This window comes from Cnephaeus nilssonii (assembly GCF_951640355.1).
Source record: "Cnephaeus nilssonii genome assembly, chromosome: 4".
NCBI classification, from domain to species: Eukaryota; Metazoa; Chordata; class Mammalia; order Chiroptera; family Vespertilionidae; genus Cnephaeus; species Cnephaeus nilssonii.
The window spans coordinates 61974792-61999287 of record NC_137075.1 but is presented as its reverse complement, the minus strand read 5'-3'; the positions used below and the strand labels follow the sequence as shown (position 1 = coordinate 61999287).

At 36.9% G+C, this 24496-nt stretch overlaps 1 protein-coding gene across 2 annotated transcripts in view; it reads left to right on the top strand.

Moving 5' to 3' along the window:
• VPS13C (vacuolar protein sorting 13 homolog C) overlaps nt 1-24496 on the top strand; it is a 190577-nt gene that overhangs the window by 48498 nt on the left and 117583 nt on the right. For both annotated transcript variants that reach the window (XM_079768767.1, XM_079768768.1), the window contains exons 13-25: nt 50-221; nt 2491-2553; nt 8049-8178; nt 10210-10304; nt 12307-12449; nt 13548-13740; nt 14771-14885; nt 15488-15624; nt 17111-17234; nt 18846-18963; nt 19900-20029; nt 21075-21153; nt 22203-22342. In XM_079768767.1, coding sequence (XP_079624893.1) covers nt 50-221; nt 2491-2553; nt 8049-8178; nt 10210-10304; nt 12307-12449; nt 13548-13740; nt 14771-14885; nt 15488-15624; nt 17111-17234; nt 18846-18963; nt 19900-20029; nt 21075-21153; nt 22203-22342 — 1639 coding nt within the window. The remainder of the gene's footprint in view (nt 1-49; nt 222-2490; nt 2554-8048; nt 8179-10209; nt 10305-12306; nt 12450-13547; nt 13741-14770; nt 14886-15487; nt 15625-17110; nt 17235-18845; nt 18964-19899; nt 20030-21074; nt 21154-22202; nt 22343-24496) is intronic.

Below are 24496 nucleotides of genomic sequence, written 5' to 3'. Positions count from 1 at the left end.
TTTTTAAACCTCTATATTCAGATGTGCATTAAAAATTTTTGATTTGCAGGTGGAAATATGCTATTGATTCTATTCTTGAAGTTCATATAAGAAGGTGTACTCATATGTGGTCATGGAGTAACATAAAAAATCACAGGCAGTTGCTCAAGCGTTATAAATGTGCCTACAAAACCAAGCTGACCCAGACTAAAGTCCCAGAAGAAATACAGAAACAAATTCAGGTATATCTTGCATATGTTGATGAAAGGTATTGTTTGTTAAATCATCCTTTTATGTTAATTTTTCTAAATTTAATTTGAATTAAAATATTATTTTAGAAAGAATAGAGTTGATCTGTTTTTGAGAGAAATTTATGGGAAAATGCACAGTATTTCCCCCCAATTTTTATCTTCTTTGAAAAATCCTTCTCACCCATCCTCATATTAGATAAAAGGTTACTGTAAACGATTTGGAGAAATATGTTTGGTATTTGTAATAATGTATAGAAAATCAGTGTTTAGATCTGCTTATTATTAGCGAGGTGTTTATTATTAGGTTTGTTAGTGGCTTTTTAAAAATACTTCAAATTATTATTTATAAAAAACAGCTCTATTCTCAAGATAAGAAGAGTCTTACCCCCCTTTGAAACATAGAAAAACAAATTGCTTAATATCATCTGACTTTGATTATATAACTTTCATAATGTAAGTTCACAAATTCATAATGTAAAGAACTGAATTCTGCCTGGCCAGTGTGGCTCAGTTGTTGAGCATCCACCTTTGACCCAGGAGCTGACTGTTCGATTCCCAGTCGGGGCACATGCTCCGGTTGTGGGCTCAATCCCCAATGTGGGGCATGCAGAAGGCAGCCCATCAATGGTTCTATCTCATCATTGATGTTTCTCCCTCTCCCTTTCTGAAATCAATAAAAATATATTAAAAAAGAATTGAATTCCTATTACTATGAAGCATATGACAATCACCAGTATTATATATTAGAAAAAGTACCAAGTTTCTAAACATTTCAGGTATCATGTTCTCATGTACAAAATGGGAACAATATCTGTTTTACAGAGTTGTGAGATGTGTATAAGATAACACTTAGAGCATCTGACACCCAGGTCACTAGGGCTACTTTTTAAAAAAATTCTCACCTGAGGATATATTTTAAAAAGTATATTCTATTTTTTGCCCTGACCGGTTTGGCTCAGTGGTTAGAGTGTTGGCCTGCAGATCAAAGGGTTGCAGATTTGATTCCCATCAAGGGCACATACCTCAGTTGTAGGTTCCCCAGCTCGGGTAGGAGTGTGTGCAGGCCAATCAATCAATGTGTCTCTTTTATGTCAATGTTTCTCTCTCTCTCCCCTTCCTCCCTCCCTTCCACTCTTTAGAAATCAATTAAGAAAATATCTTTGGGTGAGGATTATAAATAAATAAATAAATAAATAAATAAATAAATAAATAATATTTTATTGTTATTGTTATCATTATTACAGATGTCCCCCATTTTTCTCTCCTTTGCCCTCCTCCATCCAGACCGTGCCCTCCTTTCTCTCTGGCCCTTACCACATTGTTGTCTATGTGCATGGGCTATGCACATACGTTCTTTGGCTGTTCTCTTCACCTTCTTTCATCCTGTACACCCCACCCACCTTCCCTCTGACATGTCAGACTCTGGTTCTATTATTAGGTTTTGTTTAGAACACTACATGGCTGTAAAAAGGAAGAAACTCTTATCTGTTAAGACAGCATGGATGGACCTGGAGATTATTATGCTAAGCGAAATAAGCCACTCAGAGAAAAATACTATATGATCTCACTTGTATGTGGAATCTAATGAACCTGAGGATATGTTTTTATTGATTTTAGAGAGAGAGGAAGGGGGAAAGAGAGAGAGAGAAACATTGATATGAGGGAGAAATGTTGATCCGTTGCCTCCTGTATGCGCCCTGACTGGGATCACTAGGGTATGTACCCTGACCAGGAGTTGAACTTATAACCTTTTTGGTGAACAGGACAATGCTCCAACCAACTGAACACAATGACTGGGGCTTCTCTTATATACTTTTATGTAAATTCCCCAAATCACTTTCTACTTTAGATTACTTGTGATTTGCAGAAATTTACATTTAAAAATTTTGTGTTTTATAATGGTGCCTTTAGTACAATGTTTGTAAAATAATATAGAATAGAGGGAGTCAGAAGTAAGAACCATAGGATAATACCCCTCCTAGATATTCTTGTTTCCATTTGCATATATGGCTACCTATGTATTGTAATGTCTCATTAAAACTCTTATTTTTATACTTATTGAGGATTTACTTTCTTGGAAAACTTAATTCTTATATTGCAAAAGTTAAAAATGTAAAAGCCAAGTACATATTCAAATTTATACTTAAACTTTCATTAGATCACAAATACTGCTTGTTCATGGACTAATAAGTAAGCCTGGATATCATTGAAGAAAAAAATAGTCTATCTAATGATCAATTTCCTTGTCTTTATTTTATAGGATTTGGAGAAGTCTCTAGATGTTTTTAACATAATTTTAGCAAGGCAACAAGCACAAGTTGAGGTAATTATTTTTATTAGCTGATTTTATGTTTTAAACATGTTACAACTACTCCTTTAAACCTAGGATCAAGAAAGCTAAGTAAGTTTCATGGTATGTTGTTGAGATTTACTTAATTGAGAATAAAGGTTGAATTTTCACTGCTTAATTTTGTCTCAGGAAAAAATTGAAATATTGGGGGGAGAGGGAAGGTGACATTAAGGGGAAATTTAAGAAAATTTTATGACAAAAATTCTGAACTCTACCCCCGACTCCCCAATAGAAAGTAAATTAAGAGTCATCCATTATTCTAGCAATACAGAATGCTAACTGTTAACATTTTGACATACAGTCTCTTAGGTCTTTCTCCCATGCATGCATACCTACCTATTTATGCTTCTTAGCCCCCATTTCTTTCACTTTATCTTTGCTTTCTTTTCTCTTCCCTCCATTCCTTCCTCCTTCACTTCACTGATCTTTTTTCTTCCCTTCTCTCTCTCCTTCTTTCCCTCTTTCTCTCTTCTTCTCTTCTCTTCTTTTTTCCCCCCAAAATTGGAATCAATCTGTTCATAATGTTTCATAAATGCTGATTTTTCCAGTTGGCACCTTGTCTGCATTGTTTCGTGTTTTTTCTATTATTCTGTAACATGACTTTTTTTGGTATTTAAAAAATGAATTACAAGTGCAATACAACTTATTATAGAAAAGTTAGAAAATATTGATCTACAAAAAAAAGAAAAGAAAATAGAAACCACTCATTATGTCACACACCAAAGATAACTATTGTTAATACATTTCTGTATACTAGTATTGTTTTAGTTTTTTACATTGATAGAACTTGATACACATGCTTCTGTTTTTGAATGGGATTGAAGCATATACATTTGTGCATTCATTTACTTAGCAAATACTCATTGAGTGCCCATCATGCTAGCATAGTGATTTTCAAATTTTTTTATCTTATGGCACACATAAAGTAATTACTAAAATTCTGTGGCATACCAAAAATGTATTTTTTGCCAATCTGACAATTTTGACTTATTCACACTGGATGGATATTCTTGTGTTGTCTGTTGCTTTTTTTTTTTTCTCAATCTTAAGAGTAAAGAGGTCAGTATAGCTGACCATTGGTCAGGTGTTATTCTTGCATCACACCATTTGGAAATCTCTATACTAGCATTATGGTTAAAGAGTGTGGACCTGGGAGTCAGATGGTTTGGATTTTAACCCCAGCTTTGCCAACTAATACTTGTGTAACCTTGGGCTGGCTATTTAACAGGAGTGCCTCAGTCTCCTCAGTTGTAAAAGGATTAATGTATTATACCTACATCATAGAGTTACTGTGAGGAGTGCATGATAATTGATGTAAACCACTTAGATTGTTATGTGCCTGACATATAATAATTACTAAATAAGTGACTTTTTCTTTATCATTATCATTATCATTATCATTTGCATTAGCATTCAGAAGTGAACAAAACAAGACAAAAATCCCTTACATTATAATAGGAAGAATGATAATAAACAGTAAATAAAAATAATGTACCTTTTAATATAAAGAATGCTGAGGCTAGGCAGAGATCACAATGGGGTTGCAGTTTTAAATAAGATGGTCAGGGAAAGTCTCACTAAGAAGGATACATTTAAGCAAAGACCTGAAGAAGATGAGGGAGCCAACCAGAAAGATACCTGAGGGAAAGTGTACCAATCAGAAAGGATATAGCAAATGGAAAGATTTTTGGGGTGGGAACATACTAGTAACTAGCTCATTAAGGGGAGTAGAGTGGTGAGCGTGAGGAGAGATGGTGGTTAACGTGGTCAGAGAAGTAAAGTGGTGGAGGAGTTGGAGTGGTGATTGTTGGAATTATGGAGGATGCTAGATTCTGTAGGGCAAGCATGTCAAACTCATGGCCCGCGGGCCGCATGTGGCCCACAACGAATATTTTTTCAGCCCAGCCAATATAACGGTATGTAGAAAATGTTTCAATAAAAATTTCATAACTTAATTTTTACAATATCCTGTTACACATAATCCTAATATATAAAAAGCCAGGGGCTATCACGACTGAAACAACAGCATGGATGACCGAACAGCAGGCTGTGTGGGGCAACCAGGCCGGCAGGGGGGTTAAGTGAGGGACTACCCAATGACTGAACAGCAGGCTGTGAGGGTTGACCAGGCTGGCAGGGGGGCCAGTTGGGGGCAATGAGGCTGGCAGGGGGGCAGTTGGGGGCAACCAGGCTGGCAGGGGGGTCAGTAAGGGGCGACTAGGTCGGCAGGGGAGCCAGTGAGGGGCAACCAGGCTGGCAGGTGGGGTCAACGAGGCTGGCAGGGGTGCAGTGAGGGGCGACCAGGCCGGCAGGGGGGCAGGTGGGGGTGACCAGGTCGGCGGGGGTTGGGGGGGCAGTTGGGGGCGACCAGGCCAGTAAGGGGGGCAGTTAGGGGTGATCAGCCAGTAGGTAGGGGTGATCAGCCAGTAGGCAGAGGCGGTTAGGGGTGATCAGGCAGGCAGGTAAGCAGTTAGGAGCCAGTGGTCCCGGATTGTGAGAGGGATGTCTGACTGCCGGTTTAGGGATTGGGCCTAAACCGGCATTCGGATATCCCCCAAAGGGTCCTGGATTGGGGAAGGTGCAGGTTGGGCTGAAGGGGACCACCACTCCCCCCACCCCCGTGCACAAATTTCGTGCACTGGGCCTCTAGTTATTAATAACAAACTGCAACCTTTGCTAATGACTGATCACTATAATCATGTTGCATTCATTTCCCTTATGCACAGGCGCACCATTTCTCTCCACTAATACTAGCAGCGAATATTTTAGCAGCTTAATTGCCACATCATTAGTCTTGTACTGACTGGTTTGGTGTGTGCAACAGGAAATACTTTGCTTTCGGAAAAGAAGAAAAATAGGTTTATTTGTGTTACGGTTATTAGTTTGTGCAGTTATTCAGTGTCTGGTAAGTTAATGTTCAAGAAAATATATTAATTTTTACTAAAATGTTCTATTATTTTATGTTAATGATTACTCATTTATTTTAGCCCTTTGTATTCAGCATGTCTCTATTGAAATAAACCTATGTTTTTTTGAAAAGTGAAGTTTTTGTTTTTTTGCGGCCCACATAAACTTAAACCTTGTTTATTTGGCCCGTGTTACCCTTTGAGTTTGACATGCTTGCTGTAGGGTCTTAAAAGCAATTTTAAATTTTTGTGGATTTTGGTTTTTACTCTGAATTAGGGAGCCATTTCATGAATAGAATAATATAATCTGACTTAGGTTTTAAAACTTCCTTTGGCTGCTAATTTGAAAACAGACTGTAAAAAGGAGGGCAAAAATGAAAACAGATTAGTTAGGATGCTCTTGAAATACTTGAGAAATGATGGTAGTGTGGCTGAGAATGGTTACAATGGAGTGATGCCTCAGTGTCAAATTCTGGATTTGTTTTGTCCAACCGGTGGGGCTCAGTGGTTGAGTATCGACCTATGAACCAGGAGGTCCCCGTTGGAGGTTGGATTCTCAGTCAGGTCACATGCCCAGGTTGCAGCTTGATCCCCAGTAGGGAGCATGCAAGAGGCAGCCGATCAATGTTCTTTCTCACTGTTGATGTTTCTGTCTCTCCCTCTCAGCCGACCAGTGTTCTCTCTCACCATTGATGTTTCTATCTCTCTTTCCCTCTCCCTTCCTCTCTGAAATCAATAAAAAATACAAAATAATTTTTAAAAATATTCTGTATATGTTTTAAGGGTGAGCCATTATTTCCCAACTGACTAAATTCGGATTTTAAGAGAGAGAAATCAGAGATGACTAAGAATTTTGTCTTGGAGGAGTTGGGAAAGTGGAGTTACCATGAAATGAGATGGGGAAGACTAGATGGAACAAGCTTGGGTGAGATAGGAGATGAGTAGTTCAGTTTTGGACCTATAAAGTTTAGCTATCATTTAGACATTAATGTGGATATATGGAGTAGGCAATTGATACGTGAATGTAGAGTTTAGAAGTCTGTGTTGGAGATACAAATTTAGCAGGGGTCAGCACACAGATGGCATTTAAAGCTATGACATTGGATGAAATCACCTAGGTTAGAGTAGCTAGAAAAGAGCAGACTCTAAAGACCTGTAGCATTCTATTGTTTATAGGTCAGAGAGATGGGAACCAGTAAAGTTCACCATAGAGAAGTTGCCAGAGATATAGGTGGAAAATTCTCTGAATGTAATCCTCAAAACCAAGTGAAGAAAGAATTTCAAGGAATAGGGAGGGATCAATTGTGACAGGTGCATCTGATTGGTCAACTGACCTGAGGACTGAGAATTGACCATTAGGTTTCCCAAATATGAGATGTTTTAGCTATTATTTCTTACAATGATTTTATGAACACACATAACAAATATGTATGTATATGTACATATGTATGTCCATATATACATATCTATGACTTTTGATATTATATTGCAAGTTCCTGAGGCTTTGTTCATTTTTTTTCACTAATGTTTTTTCTTTCTGTTCCTCAGATTGGAAAATTTCCATTGCGCTTTCTTCAAGTTTACTCTTTCCTTTATCATTTCCATTTTCAGGTCTAAAATTCCTATTGAGTTCCTGTAAAGTTTTCATTTTTCTGCCAAAAATTCTTACATTTTATTAACTTTAAGAGTATTTTCCTTTAGCTAATGTAACATAGGTTACAATGTCTCTGATAATTTCAACATCTAGATTATCTGGTTATTGGCATCTGTTGATTATCCTTTTCCTTGATAATTGGTCATATTTTCCTAGGTTTTTGTTCGTTTTGTTTTCATAGTTCAAGTAATTTTGATTATGTTTATGGACATTGTGAATATTATATTGTGTAGTCTCTGTGTCCTGTTATCCTCCGGAAACTGTTGATATTTTTGTCTTAGCACATGCCTTTTATGGATAGTGGTTCAAATCTCAATTCATTTGTTTCAATTTTTGCATTTTGGTTTGGGTCTATTTTGTACATGAACAGTATAGGAGTTCGAGAGTTGTGCAGATGGTTTACTAGTATATCTCATTTCAGGTGTCTGAACCTTTGCTACTTTCATTGAGGTCAGTTTCATACATAGGAAGCTTAGGTTAGTCTGAGGTTTGTGCAGACTTATACCCAGATATCCCATTCTCTGGCTCTTCTCCCTCTAGGAGTCTCCTCTGTATACTCTGGCTTTCATGGACTGCATTTACTCATCCAGTGGCCAGACTTTTGAATGTGGAAGCATTATCCTTTCAGTCCCAGTGGCTCCTGAACTTAAAAATTTGGGAGATATATCACTGGAATCCTTGACTATAATTCTTAACAAAGTGCAGTAAAATGCTATTGGTAGATGTGGAAAGTAAATTAATAGACTACATTAATGACATGTTAAACATTTCAGAAGGAACTGTCTTTCTTGACTATGGTTAATCTAATGTAGTGTTTAAAAAAGTTAAGCATTGTTTTTACCTGACTATACCTGAAAATGAAGAGGACATTTACTCTTTAATTAAGTTTTTTAATTTTGATTTTTTAGGTGATTCGGTCCGGGCAGAAATTAAGGAACAAGTCTACTGACACAGGCGAGAAACGTGGAGGCTGGTTTAGTGGGTTTTGGGGTAAGAAGGAATATAAGAAAAAAGATGAAGAATCTTTGATTCCTGAAAGTAAGTTCAAAGTCAAGTAATTTATTGTATGCTGATAAGACAAACTATATCAATTATATCTTAGTCAGTTAGATGGATTTTATTTCATAACTAGAGGCCCAGTGCATGAAATTCATGCACGGGTAGGGTCCCTAGGCTTGGCCGGCGATCAGGGCTGATCGGGGCCTTCCAGCTGCCAGTGGGGGCCTTCCTTCCAGCTGCCGGCCAGGGCCTTCCTTCATTCTGCGCCACTCCCTTGTGGTCAGCGCACATCATAGCAAGTGATTGACCTCCTGGTCTCCCAATTGAACTCCCGAGGGGACACTTTGCATATTATCCTTTTATATATATACTAGAGGCCTGGTGCACGAAATTCGTGCACTTGCGGGGGGGGGGGCAGCCTGGCCTGTGCCCTCTCACAGTGCGGGAGCTCCGCGATCGATCGCCCCAAAGAGGTAGGCCCCACCCACCCATCCAGGGCTCCTTGATGGATTACCCCAAAGAGGTAGGCTGGAGCCAGGGGTCCCACCTCTGCGGCAGGCATGGGCTTCAGGAACCCCTGCAGAAGCCGCGTGGAGCGGCTGCCGGGTCCCACCCCCACTGTGCGTGCAGCCATCTTGTGATGGCATGAGGGCATCACGGCATGATGGCGTGAGGACCACCCAGGCTTTTATTAGTAAAACTAGAGGCCCGGTGCATGAAATTCGTGCACGAGGGGGTGTCCCTCAGTCCAGCCTACACCCTCTCCAATCTGGGACATCCCTCTCACAGTCCAGGACTACGGGCTCCCAACTGCATGCCTGCCTGCCTGATCACCCCCTAACCACTCCCCTGCCAGCCTGATCAGTACCTAACTGCTCCTCTGCCGGCCTGATTGCCGCTAACTTCCCTCCCCTGCTGGCCTGGTCACCCCTAACTTCCCTCCCCTGCCGGCCTGGTCACCCCCAACTGCCCTCTCCTGCTGGCCTGGTCCCCCCAACTGCCCTCCCCTGCAGGCCCAGTCGCCCCCAACTGCCTTCCCCTGCAGGCCTGGTTCCCCCCAACTGCCCTCCCCTGCAGGCCTGGTAACCCCCAGCTGCCCTCCCCTGCAGGCCTGGTCCCCCCCAACTGCCCTCCCCTGCAGGCCTGGGTCCCCCCCAACTGCCCTCCCCTACAGGCCTGGTCATCCCCAACTGCCCTCCTCTGCTGGCCTGGTCACACCAAACTGCCCTCCCCTGCAGGCCTGGTCCCCCCTAACTGCCTTCCCCTGCAGGCCTGGGTCCCCCCCAACTGCCCTCCCATGCAGGCCTGGTCCCCCACAACTGCCCTCCCCTGCAGGCCTGGGTCCCCCCCAACTGCCCTCCCCTACAGGCCTGGTCATCCCCAACTGCCCTCCTTTGCCGGCCTGGTCACCCCTAACTGCCCTCCCCTGCAGGCCTGGTTCCCCCCAACTGCCTTCCCCTGCAGGCCTGGGTCCCCCCCAACTGCCCTCCCCTGCTGGCCATCTTGTGGCGGCCATCTTGTATCTACATGGGAGCAGCTATCTTGTGTGTTGGAGTGACAGTCAATTTGCATATTACCTCTTTATTATATAGGATACATACTTTTGAAATAAAAGTAGCTCAATGTGGCAAACATATAAGCAGATACATCAGGCTGGCACATTTCTGTGTTTCAAATTAAAGCAAAACTTTGATTATTTTTTTTTGGAGAAAAATTATTTGTGTGAAATTTAGAAAGTTTAAATTCAGAAATCACTACATTTAACATTCCTAATTATTACTTTTTACATGGATATTTAATTAGAAGTTTCTCTTAGTTTTTAAAATACTTAGGGAATTCAAAATCCGTATAGGAGACCTGAATTTCCTTAATGGTTTCTCTGCTTTTTCTTGATCTAAAAGAGCAAAGACATGATATTTTAATATATTAGAGGAAATCACCTGGCTGCTTTTGCTTTAGCATTTGTTTTTATTGATTTTAGGGCACTTGTTAGTTTGGTTTGATTTTTTTTTTTTATTGTACCTGTAAAACTGAAGCAATCGATTTTAAAATACTGCCTTTTCTTTGTAGCTATTGATGACCTTATGACTCCAGAGGAAAAAGATAAGTTCTTCACAGCTATTGGTTATAGTGAGAGCACCCACAACCTAACTTTACCCAAGCAGGTAATTATTTAGGTGGTCTTAGAGGTGTTTTGTTTCATTTTACTGTATTATCTTGTATTATCAAATTAATTTTTGTGAGTGGTGTAAGCTAGAGGTCCAGATTAATATCTAGAACCATTTATTAAAGATATTATCTTTTCTTTATGAGTTTTCTTCTTAATTTTTTTAAATCCTCCCTTGAGGATATTTTTCCCATTGATTTTTAGAGACAGTGGAATGGAGGTAGGAGAGAGAGAGAGAGAGAGAGAGAGGAGAAAGAGAGAGAGAGAGAGAGAGAGAGAGAGAGATTGATTGGTTGCCTTCCACACATGCCCCAACCAGGTTGGGGACTGGGGGATTGAACCTGTAACTGAGGTATGTGCCCTTCTCTGTATATATGAGTCTGTTTCTGTTTTGTTTGTTAGCTTATTTTGTTCATTAGATTTCACATATAAGTGAAATCATACAGTATTTTTCTTTCTCTGACTGGCGTATTTCACTTAGCATAATAGTCTCTAGGTTCATCCATGCTGTCACAAAGGATAAGATTTCCTTCTTTTTTATATATTCCATTGTGTAAATATACCACAGCTTTTTTATCCACTCATTTACTGATTTGGGCTGCTTCCAAATCTTGGCTATTATAAATAAAGCTGCAATGAATATAGGGGTGCATATATTCTCTCGAATCAGTGTTTTGGGTTTCTTTGGCTATATTCCCAGAAATGGATTTGCTGCATTATAAGGCAATTCCATTTTTAATTTTTTGAGGAAGCTACATACTGTTTTCCACAGTGGCTGCATCAATCTGTATTCCCAATAGTGCCCAAGGGTTCCCTTTTCTCCACATTCTCACCAACCCTTCTTGTTTGTTGGTTTATAGATGATAGTCATTCTGAACTGGTGGTAGGTGATATCTCATTGTGGTTTTAATTTGATGATTAGTGACTTTGAGCATCTTTTCATATGCCTATTGTCCTCTTTGGAGAAGTGTCTATTCAGATCTTTGCCCATATTTAAATTGGAGTGTTTGTTTTATTGGTGTTGAGTTTTATAAGTTTTTTATAAATTTTGGATATTAACCCCTTATCAGATGTATCGTTGGTGAATATGTTCTCCCATTCAGTGAGTTGTCTTTTCATTTTGTTGATGGTTTCCCTTGTGCAAAACCTTTTTAGTTTGATGAATTTATATTAGTTTATTTTTCTTTTGTTTCCCTCACCCAAGGAGATATATCAGAAAAAATATTACTACGAGAAATGTCTGAGATTTTAATGTCTATGCTTCTGTATTCATTCAGGATTTTTATGGTTTTGAGTCTTACATTAAGCCTTTAATCCATTTGGAGTTTATTCTTGTGTATGGTTTAGTTCATTAAAATAATTATTTAGTTCATTAAAATATTCTTGTGTATGGTTTAGTTCATTAAAATAATTCTTGTGTATAGTTTATAACATTAAAATAATTATTAATAGGTAAGGACTTACTATTGCCATTTTGTTAATTGTTTTCTGACTATTTTGTAAATACTTTGTCCTTTGCTTCCTCTCTTGCTATCATACTGTGTAGTTTGATGAGAATCATCTCCCTGGTTCTTTGTCCTACCTCTAATCCTGACTTATCAATTTTTGGATCAGGATTTTTTTTTCTCAGTGTGTGATTAACTCTCCAAAGGCATAAAACAAATGTTCTTTATATTTTGTCTAGTTTTTGAGCTCAAGGATTAATCTGAATTAGTTTGCTTTAGTGAAAGCTGCTGAATTAAATTCTTACACCACAAAATGTTTTATTTTATTTTGATTACTTTTAAGAGAAATTAGTTTTGGATTTTGTAAGTGTCCTATTTGAGCAAGCAATTTGTATTGAATTTTCCAATGTATATATATTTTTATAGTGAGTGTATTGATACAGAAACCTACCATAATGTTTTATAGATCACTATAACTCAACAAGTTTAAATGAGTAAATTATTAAGTAAAGTAATAATTGCTTAATCTTTAACAATATTCATTCTTTTGTTTAGTATGTTGCTCATATAATGACAATGAAATTAGTAAGCACATCTATTACAATAAGAGAAAACAAAAATATTCCAGAAATACTAAAAATTCAGATAATTGGCCTGGGCACTAAAGTATCTCAGCGACCAGGAGCACAAGCACTTAAGTAAGTTTTAAAAAACTTATTTAAATTTTTATTTTGTATGACTTGAAGCCCCAAAGATGTAGTGTTATTTGCCATTAAAAACTGATTGATAGTCATCCTTCTCTAATTTTATTTTGTGGGTATGTTTGTGTCACGATAGTCATTTTATATTTGAGTTTGTTTTGTTACAGAGTAATATGACAAGCTCATCATTTGTTCTCCTCTATCCTTTATAAATATTTATTGCATACTGTTTATAGATTTGATATTATGAAGGCTATAGGAACAATAAGTTTCTATTTTCAAGAACTTTATGCTGTAGTTGATAAGAGAGGATATTAAAAAAGTTACTTTAAGATCTGTTTAGCAAATTAGAGAGCTCATAAGTTAGAAGGTACTATAAAATTAATACCTTATTGTTAATGCTATACAAGTTCAGTTGTAGAAGAGAAACTTGGCCTGGGTACAGTGGTTGGCAAACCGCGGCTCGCAAGCCACATGCGGCTCTTTGGCCCCTTGAGAGTGGCTCTTCCACAAAATACCACGTGTGGGCGCTCACGTGCAGTGCGATTGAAACTTCGTGGCCCATGCGCAGAAGTTGGTTTTCGGCCTGGGCGAGTCTATTTTGAAGAAGTGGTGTTAGAACACTCAAGGGGCCAAAGAGCCGCATGTGGCTCTCGAGCTGCGGTTTGCTGACCACTGGCATAGGAGAACTGGGACTTAAACTAGTTGAATAGAAAGGACTAGAAGAAGGGATGAGGTAGGAGAGTGTTCAGGGTGGCATAAAGTAGGGATATGTGTCTCATGAGTATTGAGCATAGCTTGTATTCATGCTGCAATTATGGGAACTTCTGCAGTGTTCTGGAAGTTGACTAAGTTCTGTTTTTTATTTTATTTTATTTTTTATGTGGATGACAAGGAAAATAAAAGAAGAAAAAAGACTACCTTAGGCTGTGAGGGTTATTGAATGCTAGGTTGAGAAGTTTGGATTTCAACTCTGAGTAATGACTCGGGGTCATGGCTCTCAGTGGAGTTGTTTTAAAGGGAAATTTGTGTTTTAAACCATTATATTACAAATAATTGTGTTTATATCACTTCTTTTTATTCATTGGATTGCAGGGTGGAAGCAAAATTAGAACACTGGTATATAACAGGTCTGAAACAGCAGGGTACTGTACCATCTCTTGTGGCTTCAATTGGTGATACTGCATCATCTTTGCTTAAAATTGAATTTGAAACCAATCCAGAGAATAGTACTGCTGACCAGACTCTCGTTGTTCAGTCTCAGCCTGTGGAGGTCATCTATGATGCTGTAAGTACAAAGAGAAAGTGAATCTTGTATCTTACATGTTTGACTTATGGTTTTCTTATTTTCTCTCTTTCATATTTAATATTTATTTACTTACCACTGTTTTCTTATTCTAAAAGCAGTACATGTTTTTCAGTTAATTTTGAAAATTTTTTATGTGCTATAGATTTTTTCTACCATAAGGTGTATTTATGCTTATGTGAATTTTAAAAAAATTGAATCCACTATTTATAAAGGCCGTGTTCATTGTACCAACTACTCCCAGTCGTTACATGCTTACTACTACAGTTTATCTTTGCTTATTCTTCTTTCCCCTCAATGTTTGGAACCAACTTAAAGAGCTTTAGAAATAATTGAAAGAATTTAATGTGTTGTTCACATGAGAAAAAAACATTCACATTTAGATATTATTGAAAGAGCTGGATCGAGTTCTGTATCAATATCTTCATCTTTTGTTTAGACTCTCTTAACTCATCTCAAGCTAGCCAACAGGATGTGTATGGTTCACCACTCATTGCATCACTTCAGGCTGGCTCCACCTTGTTGTTTAGATCCCTGACTTATTTTTACTGTATAGTTTAGAAATGGATTCACATCGTGGGTACATTCACATTGTTGTACCTCCAGTCCCCAGAACTCATTCTGTTTTGCAAAATGTCTGATTTTTTACATTCAAGTTTTGGATGTAAGTAAGGGCTCAACAGCTTCCTTATTTCCTCTTCAAAGTGTAGGGGAATTCATTTTCAATATAAAGAAGTGGAGTTTTACCTTCTGGCTAATTAGGGCTAAAACTAGAGATACTATAAAATATATTTAAGGTTACTTTAATGATATGCACACATTTGTTGCTTCTTCAGTAAGCTTTCTTGGGCTATTCCCTTTTTTAGGTTCTCTTTCACTCTAGAGGGAAAACTATTTTTGGAGGTACCTCCTCAGTTTAAAGCCCAGTTGTTTAGAATTAAACCAAAACTTAAAAATTTGTAATGTGGAAAGTATTGTGTATAATTTCTTTATATTTTAAATTGTTTTACAGAAAACCATTAATGCAGTGGTTGAATTCTTTCAATCAAATAAGGGTTTAGATCTTGAGCAAATAACATCAGCTACATTGATGAAGCTGGAAGAAATTAAAGAGAGAACAGCTACAGGTAAAGAATTTGCCTGTCTGCATAAGCATCAATTAAACATTCAAAATTTTGTGTATTCTAATGTAAATATTATATTGAAAATAGTATAGGTTGCTTTTTTTCTTTATCTTAAATTCAGGCAATATTCTGCAGTAGAGTAGCATTGTGTGTACGTGGTTTACCCAAAGTCAAATATGCCAGCTAGACTAAGTGAGAAAGAGAATAATATTGGGCACAGATGATTCTGTGTGCCATTACCTTTAAGAACCTGAGCTTGTAGTAGAAGCTATCCCTCTGGATCAATTCTTAAAAAAAACTGTGATACAGAAGATACATACTTTTGTACATTATCTCTGAACTGAATCTTACTTAATTAAAGTAATTATCTGTTTACTTAATTAAAGAAATAATGAATTATTCTCTCGAAAAAGCACTAGCTATGTTGGGTTTACTGTGCTGTGCGAAGATAAGATTGATTGTTTCCCATTGAACATATACAATTCTCCTTTACTTGCTGAATTGAAAATCCTTCATAATACTTCCCAACTGATATATTTGTTGTGAGTAATATGTTTACACATTTCAACTTGACCCTCTGACCTTTCATTTTTTTCTTTTTTTAGGACTTACACATATTATTGAAACTCGAAAAGTCCTTGATTTAAAAATAAATCTGAAGCCTTCTTATCTGATAGTTCCACACACAGGCTTCTACCATAGAAAGTCAGATCTTCTCATTTTAGATTTTGGTACATTTCAGGTAGGTACACAGGCATTTCTGTCTGCCCTTTTTTGCTTAGCTTGGTACCTAGCTATGTGATAGTTTGCTTTCCCCCACTCAAATTTACTTAAACCTAGACTTACTTATTCTTAGCATTTTGTCAAGCCAGCTTAGGTTATTATTTTATATATATACTAGTAGCCCTGTGCACGAATCCGTGTGCAAGTAGCTCACTGCCGCTTGCCTCAGGGGGCCGCTTGTAGCCCTCTGCCCCACGTAGCTTGCTGCCCCGACCTCCTGTAGCGTCCCGCTCTCCTGTAGCTCTCCAAGGCTCATAGGTAGCTCACTGCTCCGCTCTTCTGCTGTTTGGTCCTTACGTGTCATGGTGTAACGATCATTTGCATATTACTTCTTTATTATATAGGATTTTATGGCTATTAAAGAAGCAAAGAAAAACCTAAAATTGTTTGTAATAGTAGATGATTTGACTTTGAGGACTGGATTACTGTTGTCTTTTTCTACTTGGAGAGAAGCACTAGTAGTTTTCAAACACTCCTAGGTTTCCAGAGTTTAATTTCAAAGTGTTATTTGTTAATTTTTTTTATTTTGACAATAGGAAACGATACACATATGAATATGTGTTTTATAGAATAAGAGAACTTAAGGTTTTGTTTGGGTATTGAAGCTTGTAGAAATCCAAGCCTCTGAGAAAATGTGAAGATTTAAAAATATATAGTCCTGCCGAAACCGGTTTGGCTCAGTGGATAGAGCATCAGCCTGCAGACTGAAAGGTCCCAGGTTCGATTCCTGTCAAGGGCATTGACCTTGGTTGAGGGCACATCCCCAGTAGCTGGTGTGCAGGAGGCAGCTGATCGATATTTCTCTCTCATCGATGTTTCTAGCTCTCTATCCCTCTCCCTTCCTCTCTGTAAAAAAATCAATTAAATATATTTTAAATATATATATATATATATATATATATACATATATATGTGTGTGTGTGTGTGTGTGTGTATATATATATATATATATATATATATATATATATATATATATATATATATATTCCTGAATTAATCCTTCTTTAAAAGATGGAAAAGGAAGTAGAGATTGGAGCTGAATTCTAATGGACTAGTTATTCTACATATGTAGTGGGGAGAAGAAGGAATAAAACTTGCTATTTCAATGTGGCAATAACTCCTGAGAGCCAGGAAGAGTTGTATGTGTAGACAGATTATTTGAGGTAGACAGCTATATAATTTCTAGCTAGTTAGTGAGGATGTATATTGTATTGTATTACATATCTCTAATATGTTTGAGTAATGTATTACTCAAACATATTAGAGATATATGCTGAAATATTACATTTTTAATAAAATATTTGCAAATAATTATCAGAAAACTAAGCAAAATGTGAATTAAGGGCAATGTTTTCATTTTAGTTAGTTTTAAGAAAACACAACTGAAGTATATTGATTTATGTACTTTTCTGTTAAAAAATTGAAGTTCTTCCCCTCCATTTTAGCTTAACAGTAAAGATCAAGGTTTGCAGAAGACTGGTAATTCATCTCTGGAGGAAATAATGGATAAGGCATATGACAAGTTTGATGTTGAAATAAAAAGTGTACAACTACTCTTTGCAAGAGCAGGTAATAGGTTGCTCAATTTTTAGGATCTTGAAATTATGTTGAGTAGCTTTTGTAAATATATGTGTATGTGTGCATGTAAATCAACTCTGGTAACATTTTGAACAGATATCCTGTTGGTTTCTTAACCAAACAAGAAAGCCCATTATTGCAAATCTTTCTCACAGTTACAAATGGAGATGAAAAATTTGGCTATTCATCTTAGGGTATGGTACTTAGCACCATTTTAATCTATGTATAGTCATTGCCTATTTTTTTTTTTTTTGTAATATGACTGTGAACCTGCCCAAAACACAAAATAGAAGTTGCTATTGGCTCCATTCCTCTCAATCTGTTTTTGGAATGTTTTAATGATGTTTTCCCTTGCTGCCTTTATTTTTAAATATTTTACTATATTAGATTAGTTTTTATTTCAGTAGTATTACATCTTTTACTTTTGTAGATATCTGAGAAGTATGGATATAGTTTTAAAACCTAAAAGTAATTAATTTATTTTCCAAAAGCTTTTGTATTTTCTACTGCTTAAGTAAAGATTGCTGATTCTCTATACTTCTTTAGTTTCTAGAAGCAGTAAGTATTTGCCAAATATTCTAGAGTATATCACTTTGTAGTAGGTCATTGAAGGAAAAGATAGTCTTTGTGTATAGAATGTATACTTCTAGCGTGAGTAATGAGATTTATTAAAATGTAAATATATAATGCTCTACTTAGTTTTTATATATTAGGATTCTATTATCCCTTAAAGGGAAGTACCTACACAGACCATTAATTTGCCTTTTCTGTTGTATGTACTTTATACTGATTGCTTGAATTATAAGTGGTAAAAAGATGTTTAGTCATTGCCATCTGTTAAGATATGTGTAGGATTCTGTTAGTCATTGGAAAGTCTGGTTTTGGGACCTTCCTATTTCAAGAAAAGTAATTATTGCACTTTTTTGTCATGAAAACTCATTTTTGCTTTAGAATTGTGTGCTAAACTAGTGTAATAGTACTTAGGAATCACAGAAGCCTCTTTTTCTGTCCTTCATTTTTCCATTTTTTTTTCTTAATTGCAACAACCCCTCTGATCTCTAATTTTGTAATCAAGGCAATACATTTCTGAGCTTTTCCTGTTGGTTTTAAAATGACAGCTGTTTTATAAACATTCTCCAAAGAAATATTTTGAATTATTTTTATATCACAGTCCTATCAATCTTTATTTTAAAAATATAGGTTATTTAACTTATGCTAAAAGCAGTAAAAGTTGACATCCATTGAATATGTTTATTAACTATTTTTAATAAGCTAGATTATTTTTCCACAGATTCAGTAGGTTTTGACATGTAAAGCTATCTGGTGATCTAAAAAATATTTAGCCCTGGCCGGTTTAGCTCAGTGTATAGAGCATCAGCCTGCGGACTGAAGGGTCCCGGGTTTGATTCTGGTCAAGGGGTTGCGGGCTTGATCGCCAGTAGGGGGCGTGTAGGAGGCAGCCAATCAATGATTTTCTCTCATCATTAATGTTTCTATCTTTCTCTCCCTCTCCTTTCCTCTCTGAAATCAATTAAAAAATATATATAAATTTAAAAATATTTAATGAATTTAAAAGGTCATTAATAAAAATTTTTGTTTAAGAGGAAAACTGGAAAAAGTGTCGATTTCAGCATCCATCAACTATGCATATTTTGCAACCCATGGATATTCATGTTGAGTTGGCCAAGGCAATGGTAGAAAAAGACATTAGAATGGCCAGGTAATGTATGAGTTTCTTTTATATTATTAAAATCAATAAGATGAAATATATCTGTATCGGTGTCTGGATTTTAATGAAGAAAGCTAGATTTCTGAAGAAGAGAAAAAAATGATTATTTTATAGCAGAAATATATTTTTAAGAAAATATTTGTTTGATTTATATGTCACCTCTCTTTACTTTCTATATAAGTTGGTTATCTCTGTTTTTGAATGGATCAAATCCAAGGTCCAATATCGATGAAATAAAATCTTGAAAAATTAAAGGTTCTTTTGATTATGAAACTATAAAGAACCTTGAGAAATATCTAAGGGGATGAAAAGTAAGAACTAAATTTTGAATTTAAGTAGATAATTATGAAATATATATGCTGCCTTCTTAAAAACAATATAATTATTGACATTCAGTAAGCTGTATCTATTTAAAATGTACAATTCAGTAGGTTTTGATTTGTAAAGCTCTGACACCATCACCACAGTCATAATGAGCACATCCATCATCCCCCAGAGTCCTTGTGCCCCTTTGTATTTCCTCCTTCCTCCTTTCCTAACTTCCCTGGACAACATTGGTCTGTTTCCTGACACTGTAGATTTGTCAAAATTGTCTAGAATTTTGTATAGATAGGACCATACAGTTTCAACTCTTTTGTTTGGCTTTTTTCATTTAGCATAATTAATTAGAGATTCATTCATGTTGTGTGTATCAATAGTTCATTATCAGATGTATATTAAACCAGCCTTGCATTATTGGATAACCTCATTTGGTAATGATTATTCCTTTAAAATATTGTTAAATTTGATTTGCTAAAATTTTGTTGTGAAATTTTACATCTTATTTGTAACTTTGACCCTACCGTGTAGTTTCTTCTCCAATCCTTTCCCCTTCCCTATTATAGAGAAACTGGACCTTAAAACTATATTATTGACTTGCATTTTTAGATTTAAAGTATCAGGAGGGCTTCCTTTGATGCATGTGAGAATTTCTGACCAGAAGATGAAAAATGTACTGTGTTTGATTAACAGTATACCCTTGCCACAGAAATCATCTGAACAGTCTCCCGAGAGACAGGTAAATGGATATAATAAAATGCTAAATCTCTTTACCTTTGTATTTATGATGAGTTCTTTTTTAGTGTTCTGTGAACAGTTTTATTTTAAAATATTTTTTAGGGTCAGTTTCATTTATTTGGTGCACTTTTGAGGTTTAATGTTGTTGAATCTATATAGAACTGCATATGACATTGAATAACAGTTGTAGCCTAGTTTCACTACTGTTTTAGAGTGGTGGTAGAAAATCAGTTTTAGGGACTGAAGGGATAAAAAATACATACGTGAAAGGAAAAATGTCTTTCAAATTTATGAAATATCTATAATAATAAAAGCGTAATATGCTAATTAGCCCGGACAGCTGAACAACTTTCTGGACGTCCTTCCAGATGACCTTCCGGACAAAGCCAGGGCTGTGAGGGCCGAGGCAGCTGGCGCAGCTGCAAGGGCCAAGGCAAGCTGCCATGGCTGCGAGGGCCGAGCACCTTGCATGAATTTCGTTCATTGGGCCTCTGTTGTTTTAAATGAAACTAGATATAGAAATTTTTATATTGTTGCAAAATAAAATAATTGGTGTAAAATTTACTTACAATTTCTAGATGACTAATTGTAATTGATCTTTACAACTGAATATAACTGTTGGATTTTCACTTACTTTGAAACAAAATTTGAGAGAGCCAACTAATGCTTATACCTTTTCCAGGAACCTATAATAAAGATACACAGTTTATCCTATATAATAAAGAGCTAATCTGCTAATTAAACTGAACAGCCGAATGACCTTCCGGATGTCCTTCCGGATGACCTTTCAGATGAAGCCGGGACTGTGAGGGCCAAGCCCCTTGCACTGATTTCATGCATCTGGCCTCTAGTATTATAATATATAGCAACTAATGACACACAATGATAAATAGACTCATCTACTAGAGTTGTACATTGTTCTGCCTTTATAATTGCAGGTAGTAGTCTTAATAATTAGTAGTTACTTTTTCAGTATTTGTTTCATTTCTGTATATTTAATCCTGCTAGATTAGTATATTAAGGAAACTTTTTATATTATTTGCTAGGTATCCTCAATTCCTGTTATTTCAAATAGGACAAAAGACCTACTTGATACATCACTGTTGCTAGATGGAGTGGAATCAGGTAAGGAAAGTAATATGTTCTTTATTAAACCAAGTATATAGAGAGAACATTTTCAGAAAATAAAGAATTTTCAAAGTATTATAGTAATTTACTGGTTTTAGTTCTAGTTGTGCTACTTACCAGCAGTATATTTTGAGTCCCATTTTTTTAAAGCCCAAGTTTCTTCATTTGATTGAAAGGATTTTTGTGAATGAAAATACTTAGGATTTTAAAAAGCTCCTTTTTTTTTTTTGCCACAATTACTACCCAATTCTTTTGTTTAGCTCTAGCCCAGTGGTTCTCAACCTTCCTAATGCCGTGACCCTTTAATACAGTTCCTCATGTTGTGGTGACCCCCAACCATAAAACTATTTTCATTGCTACTTCATAACTGTAATTTTGCTACTGTTAATGAATCGTAATGTAAATATCTGTGTTTTCTGATGGTCTTAGGCTCTACAGCAGCGGCTCTCAACCTGTGGGTCTTGACCCACAGGTTGAGAACTGCTAGGAGGGTCGCCTAAGACCATCGGAAAACACAGATATTTACATTACGATTCATTAACAGTAGCAAAATTACAGTTATGAAGTAGCAACGAAAATAATTTTATGGTTGGGGGGTCACCACAACATGAGGAACTGTATTAAAGGGTCGCGGCATTAGGAAGGTTGAGAACCACTGCTCTAGCCTAACTGATCTCTTTTAATTTTGAACTAAAATATAAGCTTCAAGAGGACAAGGATCATGCCTGTCCTTGTCATTCTGGTGTCCTTAGTGACTGGTACAGACTAATGATGCATGATAGATGATACCCAGTAAATATTTTATTGAAAGTTGAATGAGTAGACTAAAGTGAAAAATATAGGGCAGTTTGATTTTGTTTATACTTATTACTTGCCAGGTTGAGTCACTGTGTGAGACCTAGAAAAACATTGAAACTATATTCTTACTCTGAATATGAAGATTATATCTAATAAATGAATTTAATTTTTGAGAGATTTAAATTTGAGTGTTTTATGCAGCCCTCAATGGACATTCTCTCAAGTCAAATGAATATCTTCTTCCTTAGAGTCCGATGATGAGTATTTTGATGCTGAAGATGGAGACATACAGACTGGTAAAAGTACGAAAGGATCAGAACGAAAAAAAGTTGCAGAGGCTCCAAATGAGGAGCTCATTAATCTTCTACTAAAGTTTGAAATTAAAGAGGTATGCATATTTATTTTGTCTGTAAATAAATGTATTCTTATTATCACTATCCTTATAAACTGTCCAATATGAGACCCAAACATTAAGTATATATAAAATGTGGGTACTCTATTTTTCCTAGTGCCCTCCCTCCCCCCGCCCCACAAACAGTTCCAAGAAAATGAATTGTTTTTTTGTAAAATCTGATATAAGAGTGATCTATAGTATATCTGATGTATTCTGAAAAAGCTCAATACTCTTAATTAGGATTTTCTTTTCTTTAGAAAATTTCTGTGACATTTATTTAAATTTTTTCCCCTCTAATTCTCACCTGAGGATGTTTTTTATTGATTTGAGAGAGAGGAAGGAACGAGGGTTGGGGGAGGAGAGAGAGAGAGAAACATTGATGTCTGAGAGAAACATGGATTGGTTGCCTTCTCTACGCGCTCCAGCTGAACCAGGGCCAGAATAATCCTTTTATTTTTATTCTTTATTTTTAATTTAATAAATCTTTATTGTTCAGTTTATTACAGTTGTTTCTCTTTCCCCCCCATAGCTGCCCTCCACCCGGTTCCCACCCCACCCCATTCCCTTATTCCACCCCCCCACTATCCTCGTCCATAGGTGTAAGATTTTTGTCCCATTTCTTCCCATACCCCCCACACTCCCTTCCCCCCCGAGAATTGTCAGTCCACTCCCTTTCTATGCCCCTGATTCTATTATATTCACCAGTTTATTCTGTTCCTCAGATTTTTTATTCACTTGATTTTTAGATTCACTTGTTGATAGATAATGTATTTGTTGTCACTTTGTTGTTCATAATTTTTTCCTTTACCTTTTTCTTCTTTTTCCTCTTCTTAAAGAATACCCTTCAGCATTTCATATAATACTGGTTTGGTGGTGATGAACTCCTTTCGTTTTTTCTTGTCTGTGAAGCTCTTTATCTGACCTTCAATTCTAAATGATAGCTTTGCTGGGTAGAGTAATCTTGGTTGTAGGTTCTTGCTATTCGTCACTTTGAATATTTCTTGCCACTCCCTTCTGGCCTGCATAGTTTCTGTTGAGAAATCTGCTGATAGTCATATGGGTACTCCCTTGTAGGTAACTAACTGTTTTTCTCTTGCTGCTTTTAATGTTCTCTCTTTATCTTTTGCCCCTGGCATTTTAATTATGATGTGGTTCTCTTTGGATTCCTCTTGTTTGGGGTTCTCTGTGCTTCCTGCACTTGTAAGTCTATTTCTTTCACCAGGTAGGGGAAGTTTTCTGTCATTATTTCTTCAAATAGGTTTTCAATATCTTGCTCTTTCTCTTCTTCTGGGACCCCCATAATTTGGATGTTGGTATGCTTGAATTTGTCCCAGAGGCTCCTTACACTATCTTCATATTTTTGGATTCTTTTTCTTTTTGCTTTTCTGGTTGGGTGTTTTTTTGCTTCTTTGTATTTCAAATCTTTGACTTGATTCTTACAATCCTCTAGTCTACTGTTGGATCTCTGTATATTATTCTTTATTTCAGTCAATGTATGCTTAATTTCTGATTGGTCCTTTTTCATATCCTTGAGGGTCTCACTAAATTTCTCGGAGCTTTCTAGAAGATTCTTGAGTAACCTTATAACCGTGGTTTTGAACTCTATATCCAGTCCTTTGCTTTCCTCCATTTCTTTCATTTATGACCTGTTTCTTTGTCTCCGCATTTTGGCTGCTTCCCTGTGTTAATAGAGTGGCCTTGTGTGGTAGGTGTCCTATAGGACCCAGTGGCTCAGCCTCCCCAATTACTTGAGGTGGACACTCTTGATGCACCCCTTTGTGGGCTGTGTGCACAGTCTTGTTGTAGTTAAGCCTTGATTGTGTTGGTATAACTGGGAGGAATTGACCTCCAGGCGAATTGGCTGTGAGGACCAGCTGTGTCTACAATGGGAGAACTGCTGTGCTGGAGACATCCTTATGAGGCAGGATTTGCTTCAGTGGGGCTTTGGTGCTCACTGAGTCTACCCCTTTAGTGTGTCGCTTATGGATGTGAAGGGTTGTAATCTGGTATGGTTTCACACTGACCACTGGGTACACTGGCTCTGGGATCTCTAAGGAGGTGAAAAGTCAGCCACTGCCTGATGCTACCCAGCAGGAACTACAGAGAGATCTGCAGATTCCTCCTCTTTGTTTGGAGTTTGGAAGTGCC